Below are 24,460 nucleotides of genomic sequence, written 5' to 3'. Positions count from 1 at the left end.
ATACATTCAAGTATCTTTTTAATAAAAAAATTTCCCTGAATAAGAAAAGAATTTTCAGCAGCCCATGGAGCAGCCCCGTTAAATACTCACTACAAGAAACCTTCCCCATAAAATAAAAATAGCTTGAACTGCCCCTTGAATGTATTATCATGGAATTTGACCTGTAATAACAAACCAGAAAGAACAAAGGAAAGGGAATTAGTCTGTGAGGCTGGTATGTAAACTATCCAGAACTTCATAGCAGTAGTCAGTTCCAAACTTGTCTGATTGAGGATTATCCACGTTGCTCACTTTTGTCCCTTCCTCTTCCAAACACTTACCTTTGTGCCTGAGAAAGGGAGGAAGTTTAGTCTATTTTCTCCCTAGTTAGAAGTTCCAGTAAAGGATTCGATTGGTGAGAAGATTAGAAACTAGGTGAAGTTTTGGACTTATCAGTGGATTTCACATAACAGAGACTTCCATGTTTTCCATGGGTAACCCAAATTTGCCTGGGTGATAGAACTTGGAGTTACTGTAGCTCTAGTTATCATAAGTAGAAAGGTATTTTTCTAAGGTTTTATTCTAATTTTTTTCCTCGTCTCCACAGGTGGTGCTTGGCACTTTTCATTTAATGTGAAGTTTTACCCACCAGACCCCTCTCAGCTATCAGAAGATATCACCAGGTATTTGAAAGTTGGCTCTAAAAAGGCAGGCATCTTGGGGAGAGTTGTGGTCCTCTTAGATTATCCAGAGAGGAGCATGCTTACGTTCAGTAACCTTATAATCATCCACACTAAAGTGCTAAACAGAAGGCAACTCCATGAGAGCAAACATCCAGTTAGAAGACTTGCCAAGTCATATCTGTTTGTAGTTGAATCTGGTGCTAAGCTGAGACTTCTCTCTGCCTGACCTCAGTGACAAGACGTGCAGAATTGAGGTACTGTCATCTGGTCACCATGGCCAAACTGGGTGGGATTCAGCCTTAAATGATACAGCCATTCTTAGTGCTCATGCTTTCAAACTTTGAGTAAAAAAAAGTGTGTCTCTGGATGCTTATGCCTTTCATATACCATTCTGGTATTTAACAGCTCTTTAAAAAAAATACACAAGCACACACATGTACACATGCACATGCACATGTACACAGATGCACACAAACACACATACCCTTACAGTTTTACTTTCCAACCTACAAAGGAAGCAATTCATTTTACAAGAGAACACTTTTAACAAAAAGCACACCACAAAAATGTTCTGGCATGGTACCTGAGCTTTGTGAGAATCTGTCCCTTTATGCAGCTGCCCTGGGTGTGCTGTGTCCTCGACTTCTCTGCCTTCCGCCGTGGAACCCCGGCTCTGCTGTGGTTGGTGGGACGTTCACGGCCAGCCAGAGTGTGCAGCGGTGAACGTTTCCTGTGTCAGCCTCACATCCTGGCAGGGCTTTTCATAAAAGGGGAATTACTCAAAAGTTTCAATTTCTTGGAATGATTATGAATAATTTCAACAAGCATTTTAGAAGAAGGGTATAAACTAGATCCAGAGTATTTTTCTATGTTTATATTAAATTGGAAAATTTATAATTTCTGGAAAGAAGGGAAAGGGTGGTCAAAGAACATGTATAAAGGGCCGATGGACAAAGCCAGAGAGTGGGGTAGGATTGAGGGGGGGAGGCAGAGATGGCTGGGGTGGGGGAAAGTGGCGGTGGGAAAACAGAAACAACGGTATTCAAACAACAATAAAAATGATTAAACATTTTATAATTTCTTTAGGAATACTTTTTAATAATATTGAGGAACTGTTTACTTGTGGCTAATTTGTGGTTATAGAGCCTATATATAGCTGGATTTGAAATTTAGTGCGTGGTTGATTTCTGTCTATCTGTGTAGTGTTTGCAGAGCCTGAGGAGTAATTAGAAAATTTTATATCTGCATTACATGTAGTTTGCTTATGTCATTAGCTTAAAATGATATTTAGACCTTAACACGTTTTTATAGTCCTCAGCTTCAGTAGATCAACAGTTCATTTGTTATATAAAAGGTACAATGTGTGTTTTATTATTATACACATATGCTGGGCCATGAAAGGTATTTTCATGTTATTGACATTAACTTATTAATGTCAGTACTTACCTTTGAATATTCCAAAACTAGTATTATATCTTTAAGGCTTAAAAGCAAAATAACAAAAAGTACATCAGCTGTTGATGGAAATATTTTTATGCTACCTTGGCAAAATTACATGGAAAACATTTTGTAGTTCCCAAATTTAAAACTGTTTACTTACAGTGACAAAGTGATCATAACGCTAGTAATTTTTCAATTAGTCTTCATATTATTTGGCTACTAGGAAGTTATCTTTAAAATGAGAAGTTGAAACAGAAATCATTCATTATTATCAGGAGTCTATCTGACCAGGAATGAAGGAATGCAGGAAATTGAGAGCAGAGTTTATGATGGCATAGCTGTTGAGTTACCTGAAATTTGTCTTGGTCATATGGCAAGACCTTTAGTAGATATCAAAATGAGACTTCCTGAAGTCTAGTTGAGACTTAATAATTATATTTAAGAACACCATTTTTATATTATGATACCCTCAACCAAAGATTTCAGAGAGTGTCTTGGGGACTATTCGTTTGACTATAAGTGTTATTTTAAAAGATTTAGAGGAGTATGTCCTAAGTTTTTGTTTTACTCTGTGTTTTATTAATAAACCCTGTTTTATTATGAACATTGACTTGCCTTTAGATGCCCTTAAATATTGTGTTTTTGTGGCCAAGTATTTTCCCCTTTATCTAGATCAAAATATAGGTGATAGGAAATTTGTCCTTGAGTGATTATTCAGTTGGGAGAAACTGCTTACCCAACACCGTGGCCTGAGTCTTCTCCTTTTCCTGAATCCCAATGCTGGCTTTTTGCTTTGTCCTTTCGGCTACCGGAAGGTACTACCTCTGCTTACAACTGCGAGATGACATCGTGTCCGGAAGGCTGCCCTGCTCCTTTGTCACCCTCGCCCTGTTGGGTTCCTACACTGTCCAGTCAGAACTTGGAGACTATGACCCAGATGAATGCGGGAGTGATTACATTAGTGAGTTCCGCTTTGCACCAAATCACACTAAAGAACTGGAAGATAAAGTGATCGAGCTGCACAAGAGTCACAGGTCAGTGGCAGAAACCTTGAGGACAGTCCATTTAAGTTGTACCTTGATGAGTGAGCCTCACTTTCACTACCTACTTTTCCCAGGACTGATTTCAGTGCATTGTGGATGGGACTTTAGCAGAGTCGGGTTCTCCATTGGAACAGTTCTGGGACAGTTAGGTTCTTACTTAGAATATCCATTTATAAGGTTTTCTTTAAAAGCCACCTTATTATATTACTCCTTCAGAGCCCAGATCTGCTGGGGCTCCTCTGGGGGCTGGCTTATTAGATAGCAAGGGAGCCTAGTAGGAAGTATTACAGCCTCAGCAGGTAAAAGAAAAACAGCATTGTATCATTGTTTTTTTCTTATCAGAGGAATGACGCCAGCCGAAGCCGAGATGCATTTCTTGGAAAATGCCAAAAAACTATCCATGTACGGGGTAGATTTACATCATGCCAAGGTATGCATTGTTTGAGTTTTTTTTTAACTTCATGCATTTGTTTTTAGAGAGGGAGAAGGGAGGGAGGAAGAGAGGAAGAAAAGCATCGATGTGAGAGATAAACATTGATTGGTTGCTTCTCACATGCACCCCAACTGGGAGTTGCACCCCAGGCATGTGACCTGATCAGGAATCGAAGTGGCAACCTTTTGCTTTGCCAAACCTTTGCTTTGCCAGAATAATGCCCAACCAACTGAGTCACACTGGTCAGGACAGTATGCATTGCTTAAATCCCAAACTTTTAACTTCATTTCATTCAGTGCACTTATTGCTATAAGCTGCTGATTTTTACTTCAGTGTGTGTAACCAAAACTTAGGGGATTCAAATCTGTGTTTGCAAAAATAAAGCAAATTTAGCTCTCTGATATTTTACGGAGGGGTTAGCCCTCCATGACTCATGGTGTCAGCAACTGAAAGTTCTCAGTAGTCAGAGCCTCCGATTGCCTAGTGACTCAGTGGAAATTTATCTTCAGTAATAAGATCTGAGCTCACCTTGACTTCCCCTGCTCAGGTGTAGCTCCCACTTTGTGCTAAAATGTACCCTTTGCTCCTGTCAAGCCCTGTTTCTGCCTTTTTCCTGAAAGTGCTCATTTTGTCTGCACTGTCCTGCTCCTTTCTGTCCATCTGTCTGCAAGCCTAAGGATCACATCTATTATGTGTGAAGACTGTTTGTGGTCCTGTTCTGGTTATCCACCAGGCACTCAGTAAATTCGTGTGAAATTTAACTCCATCTCTAAAGTTGAGGTATTCTGACAAATAACCTGCATACTGAAATCTCATGGTTAGTTTTCAAGTTCAGGTGAAATTGGCCACCCAAGCTAAGGATTGACTGTTGACTGATGATTGGTGAAATGTTACAAAGTGTGTCTTGGCAATGGTGTCTTGGGAAGAAAAATTGGAATTAGACTGTCTGAGGGTGAAGGTTGTAAGGATGCATAGAGAAGTTTTTACTCAATAATATGCTTTTTCTAGAATCTCCATATTTTTCAGAAGTAAGAGAAAGAATGCATGGACTATTAGTCTGGTATTTGAGCAGCTGTGAATAAAGTACCATGGCCCTGGCCAGGTGGTGTAGTGGATTGGAGTGTTGTCCATGCACCAAAAGGTTGTGGGTTTGAGTCCCATCAGGGCACATACCTGAGTTGCAGGTTTGATCCCTGGTCAAGGCACATACAGGAGGCCGCCTATTGATGTTTCTCTCATATCCACATTCCTCTCTCCCTATCTCTCTCTCTTTCTCTCTCATCTCTCTCTCTCTCCCCTTTCCACCCTCCCTCCCTCTCTAAAATCAGTGATTGTATCCTCTGGTGAGGTTTAAAAGGAAGGAAGAAAGAAAGTACTGTGGAAGTACAGGCAGGCTTTTATGAAAAGTAATCAAAACATGAGAAGTTTGTTAGATTCAGTCACTTTAGCAGTGTTAAAAATCACTGTTTGCAGTTGAGGGGCCATTATTTCTGATACGGGCAGACAAGATAGCTTTGGTCTGGTTGTGGGAATGAGCTTGTACTTCTAATACACAGAATAGCCACCAATCTCGTGGTCTTGGACTCACAAGAACATGCAGTTAACAGGCTTCTAGGAAAGCGAGTATCTTAAACAATCAAGTTTGGGATCAAGAAATTAAGAGGGTTTTCAGCTGGCTCTGTTCAGGCAAATAGCTCACCAGCGCTGAGGTTGCATGGGAGGGAAATCTATGATCCACAGGTTCTGTTGATGCTGCATCTGGGCCTGCTCTTTGGATGGTGTTTGGGGAGAGACTAATCTTCAGAAAATGGTGACCATTACGTGAATGCAGGTGTGACTGGTTCTGTCTGTGGATCACTTCACACAGGATGAGCACTTCCTAGGGCTGAAGGGCTGAGCAGTAACAAGCACAATCTCAGAGACTTGGCTGAGCTTATTCCAGCGATGGGCTGGTGCGTTATGCCAGGCTCTTTAACGTTTGTGTGTAATTAGTGCAGCAGGTGGTCTCTCTGTTCACTTGCCAGTTTGCTACTATTTTTTTTCAGTTATTTTGTAATCAGAGAACAAATGTGTTTTATATTTTATGCTAGGTATAAGGCAGGATGCGAATTTCAAAAGAAAATAAGGGGACACGCTAATAAGATTTTCTCTTGGAGTTTTTCCTTAGATGAGTAAAAACTAAGGAAACAAGAGGGAAGTAAAGGTAGCCTGAACATTTGAGTAAGTTGAAAACTGTTTTTGGATTCCATTACACATGATGATTTACTTGCTGCCCACGAAGAATAAGTAAATGAAAGATTAGGGCATGCTTTCAGGGAAGTGCAATTCAGGATGTGTGTGTTTCCATCAGTGAAACTGAAATCACTTAATATTGCCATAGCTACTGAGTTAAAATAGATAGCTGCAATAATATGCTTTGAAATTATGCCAATTAAAAAAGAAAGAGAATTAAGGAAGTGCAAATGCAGCCTGTTACAGGAATTTCATCTGAATAGTAAGTGTAACAAATGGCTCCGTTATGGACTCCATTTTCTCATGCATCCACATTCTGTCATTTTAAGAAGGAAATTTACTGAATTAAATTATAGCTAATTTCCGGCCAGAGCAGGGTAAAAAGACTGTAAGCTTTAGGACCTATTTAGTGATTCTGAATTGCAATCTTGAACTCCACGCCTCTATATAAAGAATAAATACCCATATTAGAAAAAGGTCCCTTGTTTTGGAAAACCTGTTCTAAATGCTTCTTTTTTTGCCCTTTGGAAGACTGTCTCTGCTTATTTGTCATCTAATGTCAGTCTGAATGAGCTCTGTGAGCATCATTTATTTCATATAAGATTCTAAAATTTAGATCTAAATTCATATTGGATAAGGTTTAATCTCCAAAATATACAAAGAACTCACTCGACTCCACTCAAAGAAGATGAGCAACCCAATTAAAAAATGGGCAAAGGACTCGAACAGACATTTCTCCAAGGAGGACATACAAAGGATCCAGAGACACATGAAAAGATGCTCGATATCACTAGCTATCAGAGAGATGCAAATTAAAACCACCATGAGATACCACTTTACACCAGTCAGAATGGCTATGATAAACAAAGAAACAAACAACAAGTGCTGGAGAGGTTGTGGGGAAAGGGGGACCCTAGTTCACTATTGGTGGGATTGCAGACTGGTACAACCACTATGGAAAACAGTATGGAACTTTCTAAGAAAACTGAAAATGAACGTGCCTTTTGACCCAGCAATTCCACTATTAGGAGTATATCCTAAGAACCCTGAAACACCAATCTAAAAGAACCTATGCACCCTGATGTTCATAGCAGCACAATTCACGATAGCCAAAAGTTGGAAGCAACCTAGATGCCCATCAGTAAATGACTGGATCAAAAAGCTATGGTACATTTACACAATGGAATTCTATGCTGCAGAAAGGAAGAAGGAACTACTACCCTTTGCAACATCATGGATGGAACTGGAAAGCATTATATGCTGAGTGAAATAAGCCAGGTGGTGAAAGACAAATACCATATGATCTCACCTTTAACAGGAATCTAAACAACAAAACAAACAAGCAAGCAAAATATGACCAATTACACTGAAATACGGAGCAGGCTGACAGGGTCCAGAGGGGAGAGGGGAGAGAATCATAGGGGAAAAGGGGAGGGACTCACATGAATAAGTATAAAGGACACATGGACAATAATTAAGGTGGGGGGTGGAAATGGGAGGGAGGTGGGGAGCACTGGGCGGGGCAGGGCAGGGAATATAAAACAGAAAACTGTACTTGAATAAGAATTAAATAAAAAAATAAAAATAATAATAAATTCATACCGGATATCCAGTGGACCAAGTGATAGTGAAAGATGACAAAATTTAACAGTGGTTTTTATTTATTTTTAAAAGATTTTATTTATTTATTGTTAGAGAGAGGGGAGGGAGGGAGACAGGGAGAGAAACATAAGTGTGTAGTTGTCTCTCGAACACCCCCTACTGAGGACCTGGCCCACAACCCAGACATGTGCCCTGACTGGGAATCGAACCAGCAATCCTTTGTTTCGTAGGACCATGCTCAGTCCATTGAGTTACACCAGCCAGGGCTGACCACTGATTTTTAAATTAAGGGAATAGCGTGCCCATTTATTTTAATTGTGAGAGACAGAGTGTACAGGTCTGCCTTCAGTATTCCCTGGGACAGGGAGCATTAAATGTATTCATTGGTAGGAAAGCATACTTGTCCCTGAGAAAAGCTGCTGAGAGTTTTTATGCAAAAGATTTATTAAACTAACCTCAATACAATGGACTATGGCAGAAAACGAGAGAAAAAAGTATCATTTTCTTGTTGTTGCTTTGTGGTTGATGGAGACTGTCATCCAGTTTAATACCCCACTTGCCTGATATTTTCTTTCTTCCTTTGCCAAACATGTAATGGCTCAACTGACATGCCAGGTAGGCACTACGTCACCCTGTGGTTACAGAGATTCAACAGAGCTCCTGCTCTCAGCCAGCTACCGTCCTGAGGAGAAGGAGTATTCGTGGGAGTGTATTGCAGTGCCATTTGCTGGGGGTGTGCTGAATGCAACAGAATGACATGGGGCCATGGAGAAGTTCATGTTGGGGGTGCAGGGAGAAGAGGAGAGAAGCAAAGGGGCCTTCCTGTTTTTCCCCATGAAGGGATTCTCTTTCCTTATGATTGAAAGACACATGAGTGATTTAAAAATAAATAATGAAAAATACTTCAAATGTTCTTTCCCTCCTTCATTCAAAGTAGTATTTTCTGAACTTTATGTTCTTTATCAAAAAGGAAGTGAATCAAAGCGCAGTTCCTCAGGCGGTCCTCTGTCATGCCTGCATTTCTGCTCATGGAGCAACGTGGTCACCTCTGACCTGCCCTGTGAGCAGATTGGCTGGTTCTAAAGGATCAGTAGTGCCAGCTCTGTGTCAGCATCAGGCTATAGGTCTTTAAATGCTCTGTCAGAGTGAAGCCCTTGGTGAGCAGTTTCTGGTCTTGGAATTCTCCTCAGGTTTTATGACGTTGTAATATGCTGCCATCAAGCTTTTCCACACCTATAATTTCATGCCTAATAGATAATGTTTCAAAGTAAAATATTTCTTTTTAACTCAAGTATAAACTTATATCTCCCAGAGATGGGCCAAAATATTTATTTTTGATTCTGGAAATACTCACTATGCACCTTGGACTGACAGAATTTAGAAGTAAATTCCCACAATATGATGAGTCAGAATCTCCTACTCGGATTCCGCCTTTTTCCTCTCCCCTCTTTGCTGGTGCTGCAGAGGGGCTCAAAGCGGAGGACAGCCCTGCTGATGGATGTGACGGGAGAGCTCAGCTTCGCCTCCTGTGTCACCCCTGCTTCCAGTAGCCAGTGAGATCGGATGGAGACTGTGCCTCACACTCAGTCCTGCCTTTGTCATTTGTTTCTACCCCACTCGAGGCCACCCTGTTCATTTTACCCTGATTTCACCTGAACAAAACTTTTAGAGGGTGTAGACTACCCCTAGTTATGTCTCCTGAACTGTACGTAACATCTCTGATGAACTCTGGGACCTCTGGGCATTATGCATCCCTGGGAAGTTACCATAATGCAAAATGCGCAAATAAAGCAAATTGCAAATGTAGCATGATCCCACTTTTGTTATAAAAGACTAAACTATACAGACATGTAAAATGTATCTGTACGTGAATCATATTGTTAAGTGTAGCCACCACTGGGCAGTGTGTGTGTTGGGGGCGGGTGGGGGAAGTGCAGTTCATACTTAAGGAACAGAAAAACTTTTATATTTAAGTTTTATTCAGACAATAACAAAATTTTAAAAAATTCAGGCTCTTTTTAAAGGAACAAACTTTGTAACACTCAAGAAAAGATATGGCTCCTCTCTTAGTATTCGTATTAGTCAAGAGTGCTGCCTCTAGCCCTGGCTGGTGTGGCACAGTGAACTGAGCACCGGCCTGCAAACCAAAGGCTTGCAGATCTGATTCCCCATCAGGACACATGCCTGGGTGGTGGGCCAGGTCCCCAGTAGGGGGCGCAAGAGAGGCAACCACGCATTTTTTTTCTCTCCTTCTCTTCCTCCCTCCCTTCCCCTCTCTCTAAAAGTAAATAAATAAAATCTTTTTATAAAGCAGTGCTGCTTCTGGAACCAAACTGCCCACATTTCAACTGGGATACTTAACCCCTCTATATCTCAGTTTCCTCATATGTAAAATGGGAATAATAATAGAAATTGCCTCAAAATATCCTAGTGTGTATTAAAGGAGTAATATTCGTAACATGGTTAGAACAGCGCTTGGCCCCTGACAACCCAGAACCGCAGCTGTCATTTCTGTTCCTAACACACCTCTGTCTGCGGGCGTTCTCTACGTGCAGTGTTTCTGCTGTAAGTCTGAGACCCCTGGGGAGCAGACGGTGCTCTTACAAATCTCTGTTGTGCTAAATGTCTTCATTGAAAGGCTGCTGTTCAGTGGTGATGCTTTTGAAAATGACTGCAGCGTTTTTCTTATTTAAATTAGAGTTATAGGTAGTCAGTTATAGGCTCTGACATAGAGGCTTAAATATCATATCCAGCTATCTATAAGTGGAAATAAATGAGAAATAAATGAGATACTGATCCTTTATTCCTTGCCGCTGTTTTCCAGGATTCTGAAGGAGTTGAAATTATGTTAGGAGTTTGTGCAAGTGGTCTGTTGATATATCGTGACCGACTGCGGATAAATAGATTTGCCTGGCCTAAGGTCCTAAAAATTTCATACAAAAGGAACAACTTTTACATTAAGATTCGCCCTGGAGAGGTAAGTAGACCCAAAATTGCATGTGCATCGAGGAAAAGGTAACTGTTAGCAAACAAAAACTTAAATTACCTGCTCACAAGTTCTCGACATCTCGTGACATTGGTTAGTTATATCTAAATGCCTAAGAAAATTTATTGTAGGTTTGGCCAATAAACAGGAAGAAATAAAATGTTCTTCTTTTTTATTATTTTACTTCAGTTTTTCCTACAGCGTACATTAAAAGGGTTGTTTTTACATATCTTAATGTGAAATCATGAATGTTTTGTATTTTTCAAGCTGTGGTTTTAAAGAAAGTCTTAGTCATTAAACCTCCTTGTGAATAAAGGACTGATTTCTTCCTACCTGTCCCATTGGCGTGTCCTTTTCTCTCTTCTTCTCTCTCTGTTGTCCAAATCTGATAGTGTCCTAAAGTGAATAGCTTAGAGATGATGTGCATTGAGATACAAGAAAGATTAGAATAGGGGATACAGAGTGTAAATTATGTGAATGTTCCACGGCCTAATATATTTCCACCCTTTTTTACAATCAGAGGCTAGTGAATGAGTCAAAACTAATCCTTATTCCTTGGACATCAGCATCCATGAGTGACTTACATTTGTATCCTCCTTAGTGGCTTATACATAATAGATAACAAATATCTGCTATTATCTGCTAAATAGTAAATATCTCCATTTCTAATCAGTATGGTTGATACAAATGGAGACAAAGCTCTAAGATTGCAGGTCATTTATGTCTCTGAACTTCTTCTGGCATAATATAGAACTCTCTGCTGCCTTCAAAATCATCCTAGCTAGTGGTAGAAAATACAATTAGAATATCAGACTGCACAGCAACCCATCATGTTTAGTGTAAGTACAAAGTCATACTTATATGTGGAGACCGAAATAATCTGTAAGCTTTTCATGTAGACACCTGAAATTACAGTAATTTAAAAAATATTTCTTTTTTTAAAAAGATTTTATTTATTTATCTTTAGAGGGGAAGGGAAGGAGAGAAGGAGAGAAATATCAATGTATGGTTGCCTATTGTGAGTCCCCTGCCGGGAACTGGCCTGCAACCCAGGCATGTGCCCTGACTGGGAATCGAACCACGATTGTCTGGTTCGCAGGCCCGTGCTCAATCCACTGAGCTACACCAGCCAGGGCTTAAAAAATATTTCTAAAAATTGCTTGTTAAATTTATAACTGATATAAGTGCCCTGGCTGGTGTGGATCAGTGGATTGAGTGCTGGCCTTCAAACCAAAAAGGTCTGTGGTTCAATTCCCAGTCAGGGCACATGCCTGGGATGCAGGCCAGGTCCCCAGTAGGGGGCGCTTGAGAGGCAACCACACATTAATGTTTCTTTCTCCCTCCCTTCCCTTCTCTAAAAATAAATAGATAAAATCTTTAAAAAACAGCATTTATTAAGCAAGCATTTATTTATTTATTGTTAGGCACCATGTTCGGCATTGGAAATAGAAAAATAAATAAGACCTTGTGCCTGGCCTTAGGGGACTTCATGTTTAGTGGAGAAACAGACTCACACACTTCGGTACAGATGAGATAATAGACCGTGGACATTGAAAGGGCATAGCCGTGAGAGGCCTGCAGGGAAAATTGGAGAATGCATCAGGAGACAGGAGTGAGCCCTGGAAGTTTTTAAATTAGTATGTGACATAACTAGATGAATACCTTAAAATGATGGATTTCTTAATGAAATTTAGCTACTTAGCAAGGTGATATGATAAGACTAAACTGGGGCAGAGGCTCTGGGAATAGAATGGAAGAGGCCAACTCGAGACATACAGACAACAGAGGCAGAACAGTAGGTTCTGGAGACCAGATGGGGTAGGATAAAAAGGTGAGAGAGTCCAGAATAATCAGAGGTTTTCAGTTTGCACTAGAGAAGGCAATGGAGGTAATGTTATTAGACAAGAGAGAAAAGGGGGGCGAATTTCAGAAAAAAAGATTGAATTTGCTTTGGGACAGATTCTTGCATAATAAGAAATTAGGATTTGAACAGTCATCAGCTGTATATATTTTATTCAAGGCCTTAGACATGGAGTAAATTACCCAAAGAGCGAGAGAAGTTAAAGGGGAAAAAAAAGAGACCCTGTAACAAAAACTTTGGGTAAGACCACTTTTTGAGAGGGAAGTTAGACGGAAAAGGAACATGGAGATTAAGAATAACAGCCGGAGAAAGGGGACCAAAACAGTCACTGATAACAAGGAGATGGGATTCAGGGGACATGTTTAACCAGGAGTGCCAAGTGCCCAGTGTTACAGAGAAGGCACGGGCAAGAACTAAGAAAAGTGCATTGGAGCTGACAGGCAGGTCCCATGGTAGCATTTGATGTTCGGGCAGGAGTTTGGAGCACCTGCCAGGTTGCAATGAGGTAAGGCATGGAGTAGCTGAGGCTTCTCATTCATGACGTTTAGCAGTGAGCAATGAGAAGGTTCTGGCTCAGGCAGAAGCAGGCTCAAAGAAAGTTGTTTCCTTCCCCTTTTTTTTACGATCGTATTTGTAGGCTGAGAATAATGAGTAAAGAGAAATTGTTGGTGGCATGAAGGCTTTGAAGAGGTTACAAGCAACGAATAGAAAGCACAGAGACCTAGACAAACATTTAAAAAGTTCAGGGACCTCTCTTGGCTTTGAGAGAATCTTCCCAGTTTCTTGCAGGAGCAGATTGACTAACCCCTGGCCTTTGCATAGTGTGGGATGCATGTTAGATACAGGATGAATAAATGGATGTGGTTTACTGAAGATCCATAGTACTCAGGCTTGTCAAGTTGCGTCTGTTAGACAGCGGTGATTTTCATGACCACCACTGCACATGCACATTGGGAAGGGCAACTGCACTTAGAGCAGTCTGTGATGCATTTCCCAGTCTTCCCCCTGCCCAGTCCCTCTCCACAAACAAGAAACAAGGTCAAGCGTAAGTATATCTTACATGCCATGCAGAGGACGCCTCTCCTCGGTTCTTTGCCACATAAATTACTTTTGCTGTTGATTTCATCAGTAATCAGTAGTTGGGTGGCGTTTTGCTCTTTTGGAAACCCTTTACTGTTTAAAATGATTGCCCTCTGGTGGCCTGATGCACACTGTCCTCAGAAAATTTAAAAAAAATAATGAGTATCTGTAATACTAATAAAATAATTACTCAGGAAATCAGATATATCACTTTGCAAAATCAAATGGCTGATGGAGTGTATCACCTGAGCTGTACATGTTGAGAAATATGAAGATGTGTTTTCCCCATCTATAATCTTCTGTAAAATATCAAGAGAAATTGGCATCTAAGGCGATCCATGTAATAAAGAATAAATAATGTCAACGATACCTGATGCGAAGTTACCATACCTGGGATAGAAGCGTGTTTCCAGACCAGATAGTAGGATAAAATGTCGTTCTGAGAACACTCTAGAATATAAACCGTTTGCTCATCTCTGTTCCATTTGAAGTCACAATGTCATGGAGAAACTATGAAAATTAGCCTTAAAAATGAGATCAGGACAAATTAGTCTCTAGAAGGAATCCAAATATTCTTTTTTGCATTTAGTTTTCATAAAATCTATAATGGTACATAAAACATTTACTATAGGCATAATGGGATTGTCTATACCTGCAGCATTTTAAGGAGATAAACATAAGGAGTTTTTTTTTCCTTTTAATGAATGAATATGTATAACATGAATTCTGCATATAACATCTGATTTAGTGAGTAAAGAATAAAACTGTGGTGGCATTATGATTTTTAAAATTATTTGCTTTTCTGTTATGTATGATTTTAAACTTGATTCCAATCTTCAATGTTTTTTAAATTTAGTTTGAACAATTTGAAAGTACCATTGGGTTTAAACTGCCAAACCACAGAGCTGCCAAGCGTTTATGGAAAGTATGTGTTGAACACCACACATTTTTCAGGTAAGCAAAGATCAGTTTGCTTTTTTCTTAAGAAAAAATTAGAATGACTGGAATGACTTATATTGTGAAAGATTGTTGGGAAGAAATGTAGAAGGATATCCTTTCTGTTCCTTCAAGTTTGTTGTCACCAGATTACTTAATAAGAATCCTAAAAGAACTCCTGACTAAAATTTTTTAAAGATTTCATTTATTTATCTTTAGAGGGGAAGGGAAGGAGAGAGGGAGAGCAATATCAATGTATGGTTGCCTCTCGTGTGTCCCCTGCTGGGAACTGGCCTGCAACCCAGGCATGTGCCCTGACTGGGAATTGAACTGTGATCCTCTGGTTCATAGGCCCATGCTCAATCCACTGAGCTACGCCAGCCAGGGCAACTTCTGACCAAATTTCAAGGGTTTTCTTTGATTTGTTCTGTATCTATCTGCTCCATCTCTGTTTCCTTTATTATTTTTAGTGTCTTTTTACTATTTTTATAGGATGTCCACTTCAAGTGTCTGATCCACTTCTTACTGTGTTAGTAATTTCTTGATACCCTCAACTCACCAGGGCCATCAGATTTGTGTCTACACAATAACAAGTGTCATTGCTCTTCACTACCATCACCTATTTCATTGTTCTTGGGGTTTGTAGAACCACACAGTTTCCTGTTACGTGGGGTGTGGAGGGTCACTGGTCCGACCCCACCCCTGTTTTGCATGTAGCCTCTCTATAACATCCCTAGTTAACATGTACTCTGTGCGTTACTTTTTCTTGTAAAATCAGATTAATTTAATGCCATGTTTGATATTAATCCTTTAGTGCACAAAGCACTTTACCTTTCAGAACAGAGTAAAAAGTTACCATTCTTAATGTTTGACTTAATATCCTTTCTGGTGTTTTTTTCTTTACTATCTTTAGATTGTTGTTACCAGAAGCACCTCCAAAGAAATTCCTTACCTTGGGCTCCAAGTTTCGTTATAGTGGCAGAACGCAAGCCCAAACAAGGAGAGCCAGTGCGTTGATAGACCGCCCAGCCCCTTACTTTGAACGCTCATCCAGCAAACGTTACACCATGTCTCGCAGCTTGGATGGAGGTAGGCATCACTACCTGGCCCTTCATAACCTTTCTGGCCACCCAACAGGACGAAACCATCAGGAGCTTTCAATAAACGTAGATCCTTTTGGGTCGTATGAAGTGGGAAGCACTCAGTCCGTGGCTGGATGGCAAGTTTTAACCCCCCATTCTCAAAAAGAAAGTACCTTTGTGAGTCTGATGTCTGTCACTGTAGATTTCTATAAAATTACAGTAAAAGGATGCTACCTAGGGAATGAAGAGCCTAGCGTTCTTAAGCTGCTACCCTGGATTTGGAGGGTTTCTTTCATTCTACATTTTGTAGTCACACACTCTATATAAGTAACCTGGCTTCCTTGCCAACATATCTTAAATATAGGCACGTTTGCCTTAGACGATTTGTTTCAGAAAGAAAAGTGTAAGTTAAATTTATCTCTGTTTCTAAAATATTTTGTGAATACAATGTGATTCTTATAAGTTGATGAGCAATATCTTATAGGAAGGATTACATTCACATAACAGAGCGAAGGGCTCCCAGTGAAGTCCTTCTGGTCTCTGTTAATCACTGCACCAGATGGACTGGGAGAGCACTGCCCTGTGCATGTTCCCTCCTGTGATGTCAAATGTGTATGTGGAACAGGGAGAGAATCGGTTAAATAACATGTTTAAGGAATGGCATAATCATGAGTTTTCAGTAGGTTTTGTTTTGTGGGGTGGTTTTGTATTGCTTCTATAGTTACATGTAGATGTACTTTCTGCTACAAAACCTGGCAGCTGGAGTGGTGCTTCACTTAGGAACTAAGCCATGGCCAGGCCTCCGTCTTCCCATTCAGAGCACCTGGAGGTTAGTTGTTTTACAGACCTATCCTGTGCACATAAAGAGAAGTTTCCGGCATGTGTGTACAGTTTTAATAATAAACAAAAATATAACTACTAGTAAGTTAATGCTACGGGGGCCTGGGATCACCTTCCTCCTATCTTTCTTCCACTGCCTGCCGTAGCTCGTGATACCTCGGTGGTTCGGTGAGAGACTCCCTGAATGCCCTAATTAAAAAGACTGTATTTTCCTTAGTGGACGACATTGTAAGCTGTTTAGAGGAGAAGTGAAAATTGTGTTATTAGTGCTCTGTTACGTATGTTACTAGTGAAGTGGAAAGAACACTCACCTGGCGTTGACGAATCAGGCTGTCCCGTCCCTCTGCCTGCGCGGTCATTGGTGGACGACTGAAGCTCCTCGTCTGGTGTTGCCAACCACGTGTAGAGTGGGAGCAAGGCCACCTCTGTCAGGGTTGTCGCAAAGACTGGGGGGGACATATCAAAGCTCTCTTGTTAGATGTAATTATAATTATCTCAATAATTGTACTGATAATTATCCTTATGGGCTTTTGTGAGGTGGCCGAGGAAGTTATTACCATTCCGTAACATCTAAGTTTCCCGTTTTCAGAATATCTAACTTAGAACCATACTTTCGAAATAAAATGTTTATCAGGACTCTTGGAGTTGGATCGAGATACTGATCTATCCATGTTAACATTGAAGTGTTTCTTTCAGCACTGTCTCGCTTGCTCTTCTTTCTCCTTTAGAGAATCTCTGTAAATTATTTGTGTGTTCTCTAAGCCAGTGTTGGAGGCGCTTTTGTAGAATCACACCTTTTCCCCTGGATGCCATCCACTTTATTCAGTGATGTGTACCCAAGGGGACACATGTGCTGTGAATGTTGTTTTCCTCATGACCTTTTGTGTGATAATGATTGCTGAGAAGACAGAAGACGACTGTGAAATAAATGTACTAATATCATGCTGTCTCTTCCTCCCTGCCCAAAAGGGATGTTAGTATGTGTTGTCTCTCACTCTTCGGGGTCCTGCCACTTCTAGTGTTTTCCCTGCTGCTGAGCCGGGGCCATGACTGCACGTTGGCATATTAAAGAGCTTTTTGCAAGGTCATGTCTCCTTTAGACCAGCTTAACTGGCCATTAGGAAGCTGTCTTACATGGGCTTTTTGGGTGGTATAATGAGATATAAAATATCTTAGTGAAGGTATTTTAATGAGATGATTTACTATTAAAAATGTCAGAATATTTTTTTACATTTCTATAAATATGAAAGTAGATTATATTTTGACTGTGAGTAGCTACTTATGTGTTTTTGAAAAGCAGCATTTATAAGTTTCAGTAAATACTATGTGGTCTAAAACAAAATAGAATATTGCATTTTAAAAACTCAGCCGAAGCAAGCATCTCTTTCACTAAGATATTTTAGCTGGAATGAATGGCTGCAGCTTATATCTCATAGATGTTTGCATGTTTTGTCTTTGCATGAGTTTCAGTAGCAACATTTGTCTTCCTTTCTCCAAATATTAGAGCTGAGTGAACATATGCATATTTTGGTGGATATGTATGCATACCTTTTTAAAATGCAGTAAAAATAAAAACATTTCTGCACTTCAGTTAATGGAGTTACCATCTCAATTTTATAATCTCTGCCAACATGGTTAATTTTCATTATAACTTTGTGGCTGGTATATCGCAGGAGACTTTTAAGCCATTATTATTAATAGCAATTTTTTATTAATGGCTCCTTTGTGAATGGCACTTCCAAAAATATGTCAAAGTCAAGTGTACTAGATCAGTTGTCTACTGAAAATGTTACTAATTGTGGAACTTGCCACTAAATGTCTGGTGCCGGTGCCCAGGCAGTTACTCTGGAGTAACAGGCTCGGCAACAGCTCAGCTTCCCATCCTTACACTCACGTCCACCCTGACACACATCCTCACCATAGGTCCTGAGAATGGAGGAAAACCGTTTCTGTGGCCTCAAGAGATGAACATTTAAATCACTTTAAAAATCTAGTGTAGATGACATAGAGAGTCAAGTCTGGTAGCTTAGAGAAAGTACCTGCAACGCTGTCTTGTCTTTTGAAGACAAATATGATCTTTTATAGGGGTTTTCATAGTGGGACAGTTGGTGGTATTTATCTGTCTTCTGACTTAACTATTTCCTACTTCATTTCTTCAATTGTATTTGCTTTTAGCGTCAGTGAATGAAAACCATGAAATATACATGAAGGATTCTGTGTCTGCTGCAGAGGTTGGTACTGGCCAGTACACCACAACAAAGGGCATCTCTCAGACCAACTTGATCACCACTGTGACTCCGGAGAAGAAGGCCGAGGAGGAGCCCGACGAGGAGGAAGACAGGCGGAAAAAGGCAGAGGAAGCCACCCCGGTGGCAGCAATACGGCACGAGGGAAAGGTACATTTCACAGGCTGCCTCCTAGAGCTTGCTCAAACTTTTGAGAATTGGTAAACAATACTGAGACTATAAACCAGGAATGTGTTAAGATTTAGACTAATTCATATTTCAGCATTAGTCAAATTCTTATTGTCAATTTTTAAGTTATTTCCTGTGTCAGCATCTTTCCTTTGAAAGATTCCTCTTCTCAACTTTTTGAGCAGTTTTAACAACTGATGTGCTACATAAGACTTTCAACAGCTGTCCTGTCTGTACTTTTTAAAAATACATTTAATGGCCTATTACACTTTTCTGTTTTGGCTCACGTTTCAGACTTATCACTAAAGCTATTTTCTTCGTTCCTGGCCCCATTGTCCTACCCAAGGACCGCATGTTTTTCTAGATATACAGGATAATGACACTGCCAACCTTCTGACTGCAAGCAATTGAGTGCCTACCCTGCGTATTTGTACAGTGCTTCCTCTCTTTGATGATTGTAATGTAATCATCAAAGTAGCAATGGGCATGTTTTGGAAAGTAATGTTAAGGCAGAAATTTGTAAGGGAAGATGGAAAGTGAATTTGGCAGCAATTTTTCCGAGGTGGTTTTTTTTTCCCATTAGATTTAATAACTTCATTTCACCCAAATTCAGTTTATTTTTAAACACCATGTTTGTTTCTGGTGACCCAACACAGAGCCATGTAGACAGATCTACTTCTGATCACCAGTTTCTGTATGGAGCAAAGCCACTCTCTAAAAGTGGGAAAACACTGGGAAGTTTATACATAATAATAATGGGCAGGAGTGGCTCCTGCAATGTACACAGTGCAGAAGGGATGGAAATAGCAGAATAAAAATGCCACGTAACTAGCAGGCTGGGCTGAAACTTGCATAAATCTGATTTAAAAATGTTCTTTTGCACATGGGCTCTTCAAATACAGATTTATATGCGGGGACTCACCACCTAGGACCATAGAAAAACACTCCTTTTGACAAGAATTTAACAGCAACGGCTAAAAGGGTACACACAATAAATGTTGTTGTTATGATTACATTAGGATACTCCAAATGACCTAGTCTGTCATTTTTTTAGGTTAAAATGATTTGCCAAACAGGATAGGAAATGACAGCAAAAAATATTAGACTCTCTTGTACTGTTAAAATGTGCTTTGTTCTGAATTTTGTATTTATATACTCTTCCTTTCAGTTAAGGCAGGTTTTAAATGGGACATGCATGTACCTGAACAGGAAATGTGCCCCATCATCTCTTGACCTCACCCACACCAACATATGATTGTCATGGATGTGTGAATACGATTAAGTGGCACATAAAAGTAAATGACTTTTAGTTTGTTCCAAAAATAGATCAGGAGGTCTCACTTTACATGATTACATAAGATGTGTCACAATGCAATCGCCATTTTGTGCCATTTATATCATGGAAAAATAAGAAAGGCAAAGAAAACTAAGATGCTTATAGTCTGATATTCTGAGAAGTGAGCCCTTTGACCCAAAGGTGCCTCAAGAGGACTGTGGCCGAGACCCAGTGCTGAAGTAGGTGGATGGCTGTCTTCATTTTCCACAGTGCAAATTTGTCTTTTAAAAACCATGTTAATGACCCTGGCTGGTGTAGCTCAGTGGATTGAGCACGGGTCTATGAAGCAAAGGGTCACTGGTTCGATTCCCAGTTAGGGCACATGCCTGGGTTGCAGGCCAGGTCCCCAGTGGGGGGCACATGAGAGGCAAACACACATTGATGTTTCTCTCTCTCTCTTTCTCCTTCCCTTCCCCTCTCTCTAAAATAAATAAATAAATAAATATTTTTAAAAAACCATGTTAATGAACAACATGAAAGATTACACCTTAATTTTATTCTTCTTCATCTTTAAAAAGTAACATAAAGGATACTCACTTTTTAAAGAAAATGGAATTGTATTACTAAAAATATTATTAAGCAACTAGTTCCCTGTTCCTTTGAGAGGACACATGTTTCCCCGCTGTGATCACCCCAAGTGACCGGGTGGCCTTTTGCCACTGTGGGGACAATTGTCAGCATGCAGAAGTCAGCTTACAACATGTACATTATTCTCAGTTAAATGAGATTTGTGCCGGGTCTTGTTGAAAACAGAATGTTTAATGTCACACTTGAGTGTTAGGAAAAGACATACTTATCTATTAAAGAGGCACTTCTAAATTCTGATGGATCCATGATATAATTTTATTGGTGCCTTTTCTTACCCTGTGACTCTGTTGTCACCAAGTCGAATTAGATAACCAGCACAAAGCAGGTTGGGTAATTTCCCTGCTGTCAGGTCACTAGGCAAAACACAAGTACGTGTGAATACACACACACACAGTGTCACAGAGAGCAGCAGAAGTCTATCTTCCGGCTCTGCGTGACCGCTACGTGAACTCCCTGAGCTGTAGCAGCTTCGAGGCTGCCCACAGGTCCTGTCTGGGGTCTGCTTGCTTTCCTTCTTCTCCTTCTTGCTCAGCAGCCCTCTGTGACCTGCAGAGGAGACTGGCTGTGGTCCACGAGACCACCCAGGCCAGAGGAAAGGCAAAAGAGCCTCCCATTCCCCCCGCAGAAGCCTGAGCTGACGGGGAGGCTACCTAGTGGGAATGCCTGCCTTTATTGTTCTCTTAAGAACCCAAACTAGGAGCAATAAACATACCGTTTATCTGCTAGGAAAAACCAGAAGGCTGGGAAATTGTATCTTTCTATTATTTGTGGGCCACAAATAATACAAAGTAAACCCCTGTCAGCCATAGTCCCAGAAAACAGGTTGGTTTTGCTTGCTAGCTTGTTGAGATCACTTATTGGAGTCTAGGTTCCGTTTGGTTCTGATAATGGAGCCAAAATAAGAATTTTCAGAGGAACCTCAGTTCTTTGTGGAGAGTGAGGCTTCCTAAAATGCTAATTACTGAATTCCCTGATTGCAACTGCTTGTCAGGTAGGAGTGGGGCCAGAAACTTCTTTATTTGGAAACCCACCTGTTTTGGGTGTAACTGACCAACCAAGGAAAGGTAATGCTCGAGGTTTCTTTTTGCATAATCAAAACTTGGATTCACTTGTATTTTTAATTCAGCTGAACCACAGTAACAGATGTGTTAACTACAGATCAGGAGTCGTTATTGAAAGTCTTGATTTTAAGTTATCAGAGTTATATTTGCTCTCAAAACCCTAAAACTTTCTAGGGTTGTTCATCTTCACAAGATTTTTTCATCCTGTAAAACATGTAGACTTTGAAATTGCCCACAAACAACTTCATTCTGATTTTTTTAAGTCCACCCTCAATTCGACAGTCTAATGGGAAAGTGGTAGCCATCCATGGTTACGTTGGCATGCACCTGAGTACTTTGAAGTTCATGAACAACCCTAGTGCTAAAATTCTTGTTTTACGATTTTATATTGATACCCATAAGAAAATTAACTAATTGCAGTTTTCTTTTTGTCCTTTTGCACCTCTGTTTGCTGCTTTCTGTCTCTCTCTGTCTCTTTCCCATCAGTCACCTGGGCTTGGCACTGACTCATGTCCCCTGTCCCCCCCGTCACCTCATTGTCCCCCTGCATCTCGCACAGAGCTCCGTAGGAGGTGTAAGGAGAATGACTGCCAGCCCCCTGCTTCCGAGCCCTCTAAAGACATCGTGCCTGTGCGTGGAGAGTCCTCCGTGGACGCTGATGGCAAAGGGAAGCCGTACCTTGGGGACCAAGATGTGGCTTTTAGCTACAAACAGCAAACTGGCAAAGGGGCCACCCTGTTCTCCTTCTCCTTGCAGCTCCCGGAGTCATTCCCTTCTCTTCTAGATGATGATGGGTACCTGTCTTTTCCCAACCTGTCTGAAACCAACTTCCTCCCCCAGAGCTTGCAGCATTATCTCCCGATTCGCTCACCCTCCCTTGTGCCCTGTTTCCTCTTCATCTTTTTCTTTCTGCTCTCCGCCTCCTTCTCAGTGCCATATGCCCTCACTCTCTCCTTCCCTCTGGCTATGTGCCTCTGCTACCTGGAGCCCAAGGCGGCCTCCTTGAGTGCCTCACTAGACAATGACCCGAGTGACAGTTCAGAGGAAGAGGTGTGTACCTCGGCATAGAACACACTTCCCTGTCGTGGTCGGGGCCTTGGTCCGAAACAGTGTTAAACGGCTGCTGCGATAGTGGTCCTACTTTCAGAGCCTCATTTATTGTCTGTGCGAATCTGTGAAGAGGTTTTTGTGTGTCGGGGGAAACCACCCGGCCCCAGGGTTAGGCACAACGCCATGTGGACGTGGCAGTCCAAGCCCAGCCCAGGATTATTCTGCTACCCACTGAGTGACACCAGTGCCGAGGGGCTCGGCCAGAAGCCAACTCTAAGTAACCGGTTAGCCATGCAAGAACCAGAGTTAAGTTAAAAATTTTGTTCAGTTACTGTTGAATAAATTACATACAAAACAGATATATAACTTCCGACTAGATTTACAGAGTGAAAAGATGTTTTATTCAACAACTTTTCATTATAACATTGATGAGATGCCATAGGAATTGAACTGTTGTTTACATCCATTGGCCTATGGTAATGTTGGTTTCATTGTATGTTGTTTTATGTAAAGTCACAAACCCTGTTGACATTAAGTGAGGACTTACTATATCCTGATACTATGATACATAGTGATGATATGGCCTAAATTGGTGATTTTTAACCTTCCTCATCTCATGGTATACATCAGCTGATTCCTAAAATTCTGCAGTAGATAGGTATAATTTTCATTCATTCCCACTAGACAGCCATTGTCCTGTTGGCTGTTGTCGTTTTTTACTGGCAGTCTAAGGGAAAAGAGGCCAGTGCCCCTGACTAAATAGTCAGGTGTTGTGTGTTGTAAAAATTCTCATGGCACACTGGTTGAGAATCGCTGGTCTAGGTAAGCCCTGCTCAGGACAGGTGGGGGACAGCACCAGCGGAGGGGTGGGCCATCACTGTCAGCTGTACAAAACTGTAAATGCCTTTTGCTCCTGGAGATTCTGAAATGTCCCTACTACTTTCTTCTCTTGTCGTTGCCAGACCATCATTGTTGGTCACAGAGGTAGGCCAGGTCCTGTGGGTGTTTTGGATGAGAAAGGTTTGAGCATTTTAAGTGCCCGCAGGACATCAGTTATGGGTAGGGCCAGAAGCAACTGCTGTTAAAAACACCAGTTTTCAAGCAGTCAGGAAAAGACTCTCTTATGGCTTCTGTACATTATAAAAAAATGTGCTGAAATTTCATCAGTACTAGCAATACCAGTGCATATACTGGGTGAATTCTTCAAAATTCAGCATGAGCCAAGTCCTCCCACGTAACTGGACAGTCCAGAAAGGCCAGGGAAGTTAGAGGGGCTTCTGGCCTTCAGCCAGGCAGATGTTAAGTGGGGGGAGGACTTGGGCCTTCAGCTTCCATCCAAGACATGCCACCTGTCTGTTTCCTGTTTCTTGTCCAAGCCATTGGGTAAGCGAGCCAGTGTTGTAGCCCGCAGTATTTCCTCTTAATTGCTCTGCTTTCCCACCACTCTATAGCTGCATGAACAGCCCAGCAGTTTCCCTTTGTACGGGATTCAAATAGAGTGCAGGGAAAAAGAACAGAAGCTGCCGAGAGGGGTACCTGGCTGTCACCTGCCCCCCTGCCCACACCTCCTCCAGGCGCCCCCAGCTCTCTGTTCCCACAGAAGGATTTTGTGGCAGGAGACAAGCCCAGCACTCCCAGCATCAAAAAAAAATATTTACAGAATCAAAGCAACACTGCAAAAAGAAAAGAGAGTCTTTTCAGTTTTTGCTCAGCTAGAAATCATGTGAGCTACACCTGTGAGTATATAGTGTTGCCAGGGTGTGTAAGGGTCTATATTTAGTTGTATTATGGTCATGTCTTTGCAGCAAACTGAA

General features: G+C 41.0%; 1 protein-coding gene across 27 annotated transcripts in view; it reads left to right on the top strand.

Annotated features, from left to right (window-relative positions):
- The window catches only part of EPB41L3 (erythrocyte membrane protein band 4.1 like 3), a 226,063-nt gene that overhangs the window by 180,513 nt on the left and 21,090 nt on the right, over nt 1-24,460 (top strand). For 14 of the 27 annotated variants that reach the window (XM_037050299.1, XM_037050298.1, XM_037050293.1 and 11 more), the window contains 8 exons: nt 587-662; nt 2,918-3,136; nt 3,488-3,575; nt 10,237-10,389; nt 14,196-14,293; nt 15,189-15,364; nt 18,373-18,593; nt 22,083-22,646. In XM_037050299.1, the coding sequence (XP_036906194.1) occupies nt 587-662; nt 2,918-3,136; nt 3,488-3,575; nt 10,237-10,389; nt 14,196-14,293; nt 15,189-15,364; nt 18,373-18,593; nt 22,083-22,646 (1,595 nt within the window). The remainder of the gene's footprint in view (nt 1-586; nt 663-2,917; nt 3,137-3,487; nt 3,576-10,236; nt 10,390-14,195; nt 14,294-15,188; nt 15,365-18,372; nt 18,594-22,082; nt 22,647-24,460) is intronic. The other 13 variants (XM_037050302.1, XM_037050301.1, XM_037050313.1 and 10 more) reach the window with 3 other exon arrangements.

Source organism: Sturnira hondurensis, unplaced genomic scaffold (assembly GCF_014824575.4).
Source record: "Sturnira hondurensis isolate 20B ecotype Veracruz unplaced genomic scaffold, ASM1482457v3 Scaffold0006713, whole genome shotgun sequence".
NCBI classification, from domain to species: Eukaryota; Metazoa; Chordata; class Mammalia; order Chiroptera; family Phyllostomidae; genus Sturnira; species Sturnira hondurensis.
The sequence above is the reverse complement of the archived record's forward strand: the minus strand, read 5'-3'. Positions and strand labels throughout refer to the sequence as shown.